The 10165-nt window shown below is 35.7% G+C and overlaps 4 protein-coding genes across 4 annotated transcripts; 1 reads left to right on the forward strand and 3 right to left on the reverse strand.

The window, feature by feature from the left end:
• LOC122569106 lies at positions 1 to 1046 on the forward strand. Its single transcript, XM_043729636.1, has 3 exons — positions 1 to 61; positions 746 to 819; positions 906 to 1046. Exons 1-3 carry the CDS (start codon positions 41 to 43, stop codon positions 1024 to 1026), a joined length of 216 nt encoding a protein of 71 aa, XP_043585571.1. The 5' UTR covers positions 1 to 40; the 3' UTR covers positions 1027 to 1046.
• Positions 1047 to 1383: 337 nt separating this feature from the next.
• Positions 1384 to 3229, reverse strand: LOC122569077 (uncharacterized histidine-rich protein DDB_G0274557-like). The gene is made up of 4 exons (XM_043729557.1): positions 3046 to 3229; positions 2422 to 2480; positions 1880 to 2161; positions 1384 to 1518 (listed from the first exon to the last, which is right to left on the reverse strand). Exons 1-3 carry the CDS (start codon positions 3064 to 3066, stop codon positions 1915 to 1917), a joined length of 327 nt encoding a protein of 108 aa, XP_043585492.1. The 5' UTR covers positions 3067 to 3229; the 3' UTR covers positions 1384 to 1518; positions 1880 to 1914.
• A 3885-nt stretch (positions 3230 to 7114) lies between these two features.
• LOC122569501 (signal peptidase complex subunit 1-like) lies at positions 7115 to 8044 on the reverse strand. Its single transcript, XM_043730641.1, has 3 exons — positions 7884 to 8044; positions 7692 to 7751; positions 7115 to 7621 (listed from the first exon to the last, which is right to left on the reverse strand). The coding sequence occupies exons 1-3, from the start codon at positions 7926 to 7928 to the stop codon at positions 7439 to 7441; spliced, it is 288 nt and encodes a 95-aa protein (XP_043586576.1). The 5' UTR covers positions 7929 to 8044; the 3' UTR covers positions 7115 to 7438.
• Positions 8045 to 9281: 1237 nt separating this feature from the next.
• LOC122569500 (signal peptidase complex subunit 1-like) lies at positions 9282 to 10089 on the reverse strand. Its single transcript, XM_043730640.1, has 3 exons — positions 9937 to 10089; positions 9725 to 9784; positions 9282 to 9645 (listed from the first exon to the last, which is right to left on the reverse strand). The coding sequence occupies exons 1-3, from the start codon at positions 9979 to 9981 to the stop codon at positions 9463 to 9465; spliced, it is 288 nt and encodes a 95-aa protein (XP_043586575.1). The 5' UTR covers positions 9982 to 10089; the 3' UTR covers positions 9282 to 9462.
• Positions 10090 to 10165: the final 76 nt, after the last annotated feature.

The raw sequence follows: 10165 nt of genomic DNA on the forward strand, positions 1-10165 counted from the left end.
TCGGATTTCAACGTTGCAGCAATCAGACTCGAGGCAGAAAATGGCGAAACTCCGAGCGCAAGTGGGTGTTAATCACCTCGATCCTCTTCGGTGACCTTGATTTACTTCGACAAAAAATTACGCGTCTGTCAAAAATAACGCCGAGTGAAATCCAAAAATTAGCTGACCTTCGAAACGCGGTGTCGTGTTCTTTTAGTTTAAAAAATTATTTAATAGAACGATTGGACATTTGTTGAATGTTTCGATCGAACATCCTCGTGATTTTTGCTTAACTTCTTCACAGACAAATTTGTAAAAGAGAGAAGAAGAAAACTGTACATTTCGTATTCTTCGAAAACATACCATACATACATACACGTAGCCGTGAAATAGTTATGAAATATTTATTCATAGTAATGTTCATGGTATCTTTTAAATTCATACTTCAGTTAAACGCGCACGTGTTTTCTATGGAAGCAGCAAGTCGTTAGGAAGAATGGCTTTAACGATAAAAGGAACAATAAGAGGCGTGCCTCAACGACACGATAATTTCACCATTTAACGACGCGATCTGATCGTACATTAGATACTTTCACCAGAGCTCTTAATCTAACGTAATTAATTTACTCTCTTACGGACTCGTGAAATATTTTGCGTAGTATTAACCTTTCATTTAAAGTCGCGTTATTTATATCGTTTCTGTGAACTTTCTTTCCCTCTCAGGTATTTTGATATGTTATTGTATTTAATTATATTTATTTTTCAGGCCTTCCTTCTTGTCCTCGTCGTTTCAATCGTCCTCGTAGCTTCGATGCCTTCCCCTGGCGGTCATCACGAACAGTAATTATTTACCAATCGATTTAATTTAATTATCGTTTACACTTTACACTGGACCATTATATTCGATAACGTTTCGTTCTCCGCAGCACGCATTTCGTCATTCACGTGCCAGAATTGATTCACAAACACCATCATACGCATGTGAAGAAGATTCACATAAAACACGAAGAAGATGATGGTGGTCACGATCACGTGGAAGAGTGGTGAAACTCGTACAGTTTCTCTAGTTTTATAGAGTTTGTACGATATCTTTCTAAGACTTCTTAACGTTAACGTTGTTACATTGTTATTGTATTATAATGGTTGACCGTTGTTGCAAACTTACGTTGTGTTAATAAAATACCATTAAAGAAAGTTAGCGAATAATGTTAACTGTAACATAAAACGCAAGATCTTAGGTATTTGAAAAAATGTACATTTGATATTTGACAAACACGTGTATTGTATAAAAAATAAAGTAACATGATACAGTATGTACAAATATTGTTAACCTAAGTACACACATGTGCATACCAAGTGATATTAGTTCTACATATATTACAGACTTAAACGACTAATGATGCAGGCAATTCGAGTTACATTTTGTACTATTCCCTTCTCGTAGCTTCTGCGTACTTCCGGGAACGATTTGGTTGCGCAAGAATAAAAATGGAGTGTCGTGAAATTCTATTAGCAACTCGAACGCCCTTATTTTAGAATCTGCAACAAAGTGACAAGAAATCTTTACTCGTAATTTTTCTCTCGATTCTACGTGCTTTTGGTTATTTTCCATTCAATCGTGTTTTTCTGTCGTTCAAGAATTTCTTACGTTCACGAAAGTTTTTCACCGAAACTTTTTATGCACTTGTACTCGTTTCAATTTTTCTTTGAATATTCAAAATATGTCTGATTTCCGTAATATGAGAATAAAATTCTTTACCCTCCGCTATGAAAATAGTTAAATCTCTGTCAATCGTTAATTACGTTCTAACCGCAATTTTGATTGTTTCAATATCGTTGACACAAGGGAGAAATTCTTTGCTTTAATTACCTAAATACCGAAAAGCGAAATAATAATTACCTAAATACTTAAAGCCGAAGAGCGAAGCGCTCCCATTACCACCACTTCTTTTCTTCGTGAACAGGGATGGGTACAGGTACCTTTTCGACGATTGGAACAGGTACGTGCACCTTTTCGACGTGATGGATTGGCACTGGAACGGGCACCTTTTGCACGTGATGGATAGGAATTGGAACAGGGACGGGCACCTTCTCTACGTGATGCACTGGTATCTTCTTCACGTGATGATGATGAACCGTATGCACGTGATAAGGCACATGGATACGGACGTGCTGGTGCGAACTGAAATCATACGTTTGATTTTCTTCCGAACGAGTTGACTGTCTTCTTTTTTAATATACTAACTATAGATTTTAATACAAATACAATAATAAAATATGTAAATTCTACGTGATAGTACTTCGTTATTTAAGAGAACAACTTAAAAGAAGAAACAGAATAACGAATCTTAATATTGTGTTTAAAAATTTGTATTTTTATTTTTGAAGATAATACTAGGTGAAAATAGTCATACGAAACGTTCAAACATTTTGACAACTTACCCATGGTAGCCTGGTACTGGCGAAGACAAGGCCACGGCTAGTATTCCGAACACGATTAGCTGCAACACGAATGTGAATTTGTGATTTGCCCATAAGGCGAAAAGTGCACCGTGACACGGCGTATCGTGTCATTTATATGCGCGACGTTACTTTTTTTGCTCTTTTTTTCGAAGTTTCACTACTCATCCTACATGCTTCGTGCAATCATGTCTTTACAGGGTGAAAGTGTTTGCAGTTCTAATTTTGATTAAACGTTTATCGAAATGAATTTACCTACTACCATTATAAAATTATCTGACTGGCCGACATTACAACAATCGGTAAAATGACAAAACAAATATACAAAGAAGCAGAAACCAAGAAAGATGCTAATCTAATTTACGTATATGATCAGAAACCTTGATCTCCACAAAATTTCGTACGGATTCCAAACGAAGCCATAAACAAAATTACCAGGAAAATAATCCACAAAGTAATTGATACCAGAATCAATTCCTAAAACGTTCACAAAGAATTTTCGTATAATTCTACAAGTTTATAGCACATCGTTCGAAATCACTGTATTCGTCGATTCACAGGGGTAGTTCACCCTTCACACGAAGCTTGGCCGAAGGTTCTACTCACAACGATGGTCTGGGAGCGCATCCTGCTCGGCTGTCTGTTCTTCTTTTTTAAATGACTACAATTTTCCTGCTCGACGTGACGAGCCCACGAAACTACGCGGTCGCAGAAAAAGAAAGAAACGATAGAAAGGGGAAAAATCGAATGAGACGAACTGAAGCTCGATTATACGTCGATCACACCTGAGACCAATGTTTTACCGATGTCGATACGTTTCTGGCTTTGAACGGCCGGGGATGTGTGCTTATAAAGGACCAACCGAGGTGGCCAAAACCACCCGGTGAAAAGCCACAGGGTGGGAGAGTCAAAGTCGCTCGACTTTACGGTTACGTAAAAGATAGGAAGCGGCCGACTCTCTGGTTACGTCCGTTCCAAGCGTTCTCCAAGCCTGCGTAACAACACACTGCGTACGCTACGTGTCCAGCTTCGTTCGATATAATTTACTTAGGACCGAGAAATGGCAAAAGCCTGTCTGTAATTACGATATTAATTCATTGGAAGAGTCAATCCGTTAGTCGTTTCACCGTTACGTAGACGATCGTAGAAATAGCGCGAGTGCGCGTTTCCCGCGTTTTCTGAATTATGGATGAAACGTGTTGAATCAGATGGTGGTGGAAAGTAAATTTTGCCAAATTTTCATGAATTTCCTGTGAGCATATGTGCGATAGTTGAATTTCGTAAAGGAAAGTTCGATGGCCATTGGAAATGAAGAGTGGATGGAATTTTAAGTGTTCCGTTATATTTATTGAAACTTGGTGATAGTGTGAACATTTGTGAATTTTATTGTCAGAAATGACAGAAAGGAGAAACTGGTTCGTATTTTAGAAGACAAAGCGGATATTTCTGATACCATTGAAAATTAATCGTTTCTACGCAAAGACTCGAATTGATGTTACACGAATTTAAATTAGGATGGTATAATACGAATTATAAAATTATTCTAATGAGGCGATTATAAAAGAGTACGGGAGGTAGGAATACCGGATAAGATACGTAAATGCTTTCGACCGGATGAATCGCCAAAGAGAATTCTTAATTGTTGTTTATGTATGTGTTACATAAACGTTGGCTGTAAATTGTGCTTTAAAATGGAAAAAATTATGTCGAAGATATATCATTCGTTACTGCGTAACTGACTGAAGGCGCTGGCGGAATTTTTACATTACGTGATCGATTTCACCCAAAACGTTTACAAAATTTTATGTCTTCTGTTGTATCTGAATCAGACATAAACAAATAAATACTTCTAAGACTTTTAATCATTAAGTAACGGCACTTTCTATCAAGATACATCAATTAATCTATCCATTAATATATTCTCGTAGTTTTTGCGAGAAAGAGAAATTCACCTACGTATAACCAAAATAGCGTCGAAACATCGTAACAAGCCCAAAAGTCGTGTAATTGACATAACAGAAAATTTTTCTCTGGTTCAGCATGGTCGATGATATAATCATACCGGCCTTAATGTACGCAAGAGACATTGTATACCAGTTTATTGCTTATTAATTGTGGTATCGCGAATCAAACTCAACGCCAGTCGACCGGAACTCGTTGGAAGTGGAACAGGAAAATTATATTATAGGAGACGTCTAATAGCGGACATTGTTATCAATCTGTCCCCTTTTTCTTCGGCAAATAACACCTGGCGCCTGATCGTGAATAAATTACAAACTTTATTTCGTTCCTATCGCTGTAAAGTTGAAAAACTTTTCTCTTCCAGCTGATAATTCGGTTTATCTGTTCCCATTCTCCGTTCAATATTTAATGACGATAGTGCAGATTAGAAAATCCTTCAGTGCCACTTTCCACGAAACATTTTTACTCTTCTATGAGTTCCTTTAGCGCAAAACGATCGCAGTCACGAATTTTCTTTCCCTTTTCTCTGCGTTAATCGAGTGTAAACGGCGTGGATAAAAATTAGATGCAATATGCAACTTCCCGCACGCAGTTGCAACATTCTACCTTTATTGATCCCAATTCCTTTACTGTTTGATTGTCTTATTTGACAGACGTGCCATTGACACTATTTATACAATGTATATGAAACTCAAGTATGTAATTTGCATTAAAGTTACGACAGATACATCTGCTAATTTCACGTTAGAAAATACATTATCGGTTTGATCAAAGCATTCGATAAACGACCTATTAACTCGGTCAACAACGTGGAAAATCACGATTTTGGCAACTATCATTTATTACGCACTCCGGTTCAAAAATCTTAGAACACTTTTTTTTATTCTCAATAAAACTTCTGAAGTAAATTGCGAACTTTAAATTACATGCATTTTTTTTTAGTAAATTTATTAATATATTATCTGACCTTTTTGTTGTATTTAAAATTTCAAAATAAATTCTTCGTATGTTTTAACGGTTACCTAACCAGTACCAGTTTTTATACAAACTTGTAATAATTGTCCGAAGAGTTTTGAGCGAGTGTGTACCTAATAATTGTACATTAGTATCCACGTTAAATCTTCGAAAAATTCGTTTAGTTGCCACCAATTAGCTTAGTTATGTGAAAACTCTTGCCTCCGCCACATCGTATAGAATGCAAAAAAGATGCAATTCCTTAATTTCAGATTCGGCATTTCCGGTGAAATACGCCCAAGTGATTGACTCGCTTTCTAGCCAAGGTGGCCTCGGTTGTTTTGCGAAAGGAGTCAGTGTTAAGAGCAAGGTAACCTCGATCCGCGTCGATGTAATGCCTGTTGCATCCTTTTTTTTTTTTTTTCGTGTGTGCACCGCGTCGACCCAGCCAGTGTTGTAGGAAGTGGTGTAGCTCGCATACTTAAAATATCCATCATACAGGGAGAAAGCGTTTCGTAATTCTCCACCTGGAATACGAACCGTATCTTACGAGCTGCGAAAGCGAGAAAAGGATCGAAGATCGTGATGATTTTGAGAAGGTTCGGAGTATTCGAGATTACACAAGAATCCTCCCAAATGTGTCTTGCAAAACGACCATATATTATAAAATGATCTGGAATAAATTAAGTTAATACGGCATAATTTTGACAAAAAGGAGAGACGCATGTTGAAAGAAATGGTTTAGCTAGTAGTAGAGGAGATCAAATGATGTTAGGAGTTTCTAAACTTCTGCATTATTTTATAGCAATAAATTGAAATTAATAAGTTAAAACACCTCTTAAAAACGAGTGATCTGCACTTAAAGATTAATACAAATTGCGATTGTAACATCGTGGATTATCAGTGATTCATGTTGCGAAAGGATTTTGCTTCTTAGCAACATTGCTCAAGATATAATTCTTTATTTTCTCGTTTTGGGCTAGTGCACGTTTCGATAAAAAGAAGGTAGATTTGCAAAAGGCTTACAACAAAATCCTTTTCGTTGCATAACATTGTATTCCAGTTTCGTAGCGATGGACAATACATAACGACGAGGCGCGTCGTACGACGATGACGAAAGGGACAGGATTAGAGCATAAACAAAAAAAGACCAGGAGAAAGAAAACAGTAACGGGCGTTACGGCACATTTTGTATTTTCGATGTGGCTGTGATCGTTGTCCGCTTACGTAAGAATCTGCTTGCAATCATCCCCACCGTATTCCAAAACGCTTCTACCTCTTCTGTCTCGAGAAAGTCACGTCGCCAGTCCGATTTTGAGGGAAATATGCTTCGGTTAATGTGTGACGAGAGAAAATGAGAAACGTGTCCGATGAAAGTCAAACGTTGGAACAGATCCAACGTGTGGTTTGTGGTGTGCGATATAATCATAAACGGCTGGTTAATTGTTCGTCCGATTTATTGAAATCGAAATTAAGACAACATCGATCGATCAACAGTCTTTATCGAGCATTTTGTACTGAATCAACCTTGTTACGAGATTTCTTCCTTTTGATTATTGCATATTATATAATCATGATTTGAGACGGAAAGGAAATCCTGAGTCCGATATTTTATACATTGCAACCCAGCGAGGATATAGATCTTCGTGTTTCGCAAAAAACGTTACTTTCCAAAGATAAGCATTGCTAACAATATTGTTATGCCATGAGACAACATGTGGCATTATTAAATTTTCATATAAATTATTTTGCCAATGAGTTTATTAAACAATGAGTTTTATTCTTATTTTGATATATAGATACAAAAGTAAATGCAATCTGATGGTACGAGCACTATCTTTACATAGTACGATATAATTTGAATTATATACATTAGTCTATATATTCTACACTGCTGATGAAGTAAAAAATATTGATTCAATCTGCATTTGTCACATCCATTACTTTCATCCATTGCTTTCACAGTCATAAATACATTGCTTAGTTATAAAATGATATACAAAGTATTTTTGCGCTGTAAATCCTTATCAAGTACTGGCATTTTTTACAAGAATAACATCTTATTAAGTACAGCTGGGGTAGACTATTTTTTCTTTTTTAACTTGGTGGTAACTCCAGACTGTGGCTTCTGCCAATCTAAAGGTTTACGACGATACATGGGCCATGGAGGAACTGTGATTAGAGCAGCCATCACCAATCCTGCACCAAGGATATAAATTGTTTGTGAAAATTGTTGAATAACATATCCCCATATTAATCCAACTATCTGTAAAAAAAACATTTGTAATCTTGAGTATATTCTGTACAGCGTAATATTTTTAAATACAATACTTTACTCCAAAAAGTGTTATGATGAGCCTTGATAATTTTTCTGCCCGAGCTTGACCATCATAATCCTGAAAAAAAATTTTATTCAAAGAAATATAGAGGAATTATCTGACTGAATTTTGACATATGGTGACACATAACCTAAACAAAGAAGAAAACAAAAACTAAAGACAGTTACATATATTAATAAATTAACTTACCATATGCGTTGGGACGGATTTAATATATTGCATCCAAGAACTCATTTTAAACAAATATAAAGTAAGCTGGTACTTCCACGCAATCAAACTACGGTATAGTCATAGATCTTGACTAACACGTTGGCAATTGTTATTATTCGTGTGAAAACTGTAGTGGTAGTTTCTTAGCAGCGCCAACTTTAACGAATTTGTAAACAGTACAATGAACAAAATTTAATGTAATATCTACGTATGTAAGTTGTATTTATAAGTATCTATGTTCAAGTTCATAAAATTGTGTATCATTTGTTGTCAATTTGTGTTTTAAGCATGGAAATAAAAGAAACATCAATGAAGATAAGACTTTGTAGTCATAGCCTTCTTCGTGTGAGTCAAAATTTTAGTTTAACCAACGAATTTATAAAATTACAAAACAATGGCCGTTAAATAATTTATTTCCGCGTGAAAACAGCGTTCGATATATTAATTTCACTTCGAATTAGTAAGATATTACTGTAATCATTGATATAAATCAGTATCTATAACATTATAACTTTCTTAATTGTTGTGCAATTTCTTTGGTTTATCACTTTACGGATATAACGTGCACAAACGTTACGTGCATTGTACTTTCTAATGCTTTCAAGTGAGAATTTCTCCATTGAAATTCAATGGTATCTGATATATTGCGTTTCGAGTATAAGATTTCAAAAGCCAATTATACACGAATATATACATACACATATACTTATATTGATTCTTAAGTTATATTAATGCTTATAAAAAATTCTATAAATTATACATAACGAAAAAATGAATTTAAGACTTTGCATCTTCGGATTCCTTCACATTGCTGACCATCCCCTCTATCGAATTTGCGTATCGTTAGGACAGAAAGAGGTTGCAATTGAAATTATCATAGTTCGTGCTACAGATCGTGTCGTTGATCAGTTAAATGGAATATAGTAATGAGAGTCAGGCAACTTTTCCGTAGTGTCGACAATACTCTATGTGTCAACGGTATTGGTTAGGAAACGCATTTCTAGTCGTGTAATAGTATGCAACAGTTAGCCGGCATTGTTGTAACAGTTTTAAAGGAGAAACCGAGTCACGCGGCATGTATAAGTCTGACCGCGTTTCTGCTCGCGCGGAATTCGAAACGAGATTGAAGTAAAATGTCTCAAGGGCGTCACTGTGTTACGAGGCTATCGCAATCGAACGAGAAAATCGACGGGTTGGAATTACGAAATGTTCGTCGTGTTTCTTTCCGCAATATAAATCCACGCCGTTTTATTTTAAACGTTCTCGCCTTCGAGAATCAAAGATCGAGTCGATTTGAACATCGAATATTTGACAATCTTGTAACATTCTTTTATTTGAATTAAGAATCTTTTAGGATATTAATATAATCATGATACATTCGCTATAAGTAGTACTTCTTCTTATTACAGTCTTTCTCATAAATTAATACATTCATAAGTACAGGTTTTACAATGGAAAGTGATGTTCGAAACATGTATTTTTGCCTTGAACCAACAAGTATTATCATGTAACACTTTGTAACAAAATATTGTTAAGTATAATTAAACATGACAGCAAACTATTTCTTCTTTTTTTGCTTAACTGTAACTTCAGATTGTGGTTTTTGCCAGTCTAAAGGTTTACGGCGGTACATAGGCCACGGTGGAACTGTAATTAAAACTGCCAGTACAAATCCTGCTCCTAATATGTACATTGTTTGTGAAAATTGCTGAATAACATATCCCCAAATTAATCCAACCACCTGCAAACATAAATAAGGCATATGTAAGTAACCTTATAAAGTTGAATTGAACATCAATATTTGATGTATAATGTCCAACCCCGAACAGTGTTATAATGACTCTTGATAATTTTTCTGCTCGCGCCTGGCCATCATAGTCCTGAAAAGAAAATTGTTTAATCAGGAAACGTACGAATTTGTGTAAATATATATAAACACCTGTTGTTAGTAAAATAACATAACCTAACACAAATGTTATGCACTTTTAAAAAGTCGTAACATTACTTTTGTGAGATTAATTTGTAAACTTACTATGTGCGTCGGGATGGATTTGATATATTGTATCCATGCACTCATTTTAAAAAAGTGACAGTGACTTGCCGGTTGATTCACATAAACAAGCTTTTATTTAGACGTGGATCACGCGACGTTATTTGCGCATGCGCTGAGACGTGCTTTCTCACGTGCGCTCTACTGTGGCGCGAATTATGATGATTTTAAGTAGTTTCAGGCTATATATTTATACTAAACATACTAAATA

Source organism: Bombus pyrosoma, linkage group LG7 (genome assembly GCF_014825855.1).
Source record: "Bombus pyrosoma isolate SC7728 linkage group LG7, ASM1482585v1, whole genome shotgun sequence".
NCBI classification, from domain to species: Eukaryota; Metazoa; Arthropoda; class Insecta; order Hymenoptera; family Apidae; genus Bombus; species Bombus pyrosoma.

Coding starts and splice junctions, on each gene's coding strand:
- LOC122569106 (XM_043729636.1), top strand. CDS start 41: ATGGCGAAACTCCGAGCGCAA. Junction 62..745: donor TGGCGAAACTCCGAGCGCAA/GTGGGTGTTAAT, acceptor TTTATTTTTCAG/GCCTTCCTTCTTGTCCTCGT. Junction 820..905: donor CCTGGCGGTCATCACGAACA/GTAATTATTTAC, acceptor CGTTCTCCGCAG/CACGCATTTCGTCATTCACG.
- LOC122569077 (XM_043729557.1), bottom strand. CDS start 3,066: ATGCGCTCCCAGACCATCGTT. Junction 2,481..3,045: donor TGCGCTCCCAGACCATCGTT/GTGAGTAGAACC, acceptor TTCGTGTTGCAG/CTAATCGTGTTCGGAATACT. Junction 2,162..2,421: donor CCAGTACCAGGCTACCATGG/GTAAGTTGTCAA, acceptor GTATGATTTCAG/TTCGCACCAGCACGTCCGTA.
- LOC122569501 (XM_043730641.1), bottom strand. CDS start 7,928: ATGAGTTCTTGGATGCAATATATTAAATCCGTCCCAACGCATATG. Junction 7,752..7,883: donor AATCCGTCCCAACGCATATG/GTAAGTTAATTT, acceptor ATTTTTTTTCAG/GATTATGATGGTCAAGCTCG. Junction 7,622..7,691: donor TCATCATAACACTTTTTGGA/GTAAAGTATTGT, acceptor TTTTTTTTACAG/ATAGTTGGATTAATATGGGG.
- LOC122569500 (XM_043730640.1), bottom strand. CDS start 9,981: ATGAGTGCATGGATACAATATATCAAATCCATCCCGACGCACATA. Junction 9,785..9,936: donor AATCCATCCCGACGCACATA/GTAAGTTTACAA, acceptor TTTTCTTTTCAG/GACTATGATGGCCAGGCGCG. Junction 9,646..9,724: donor TCATTATAACACTGTTCGGG/GTTGGACATTAT, acceptor TTATGTTTGCAG/GTGGTTGGATTAATTTGGGG.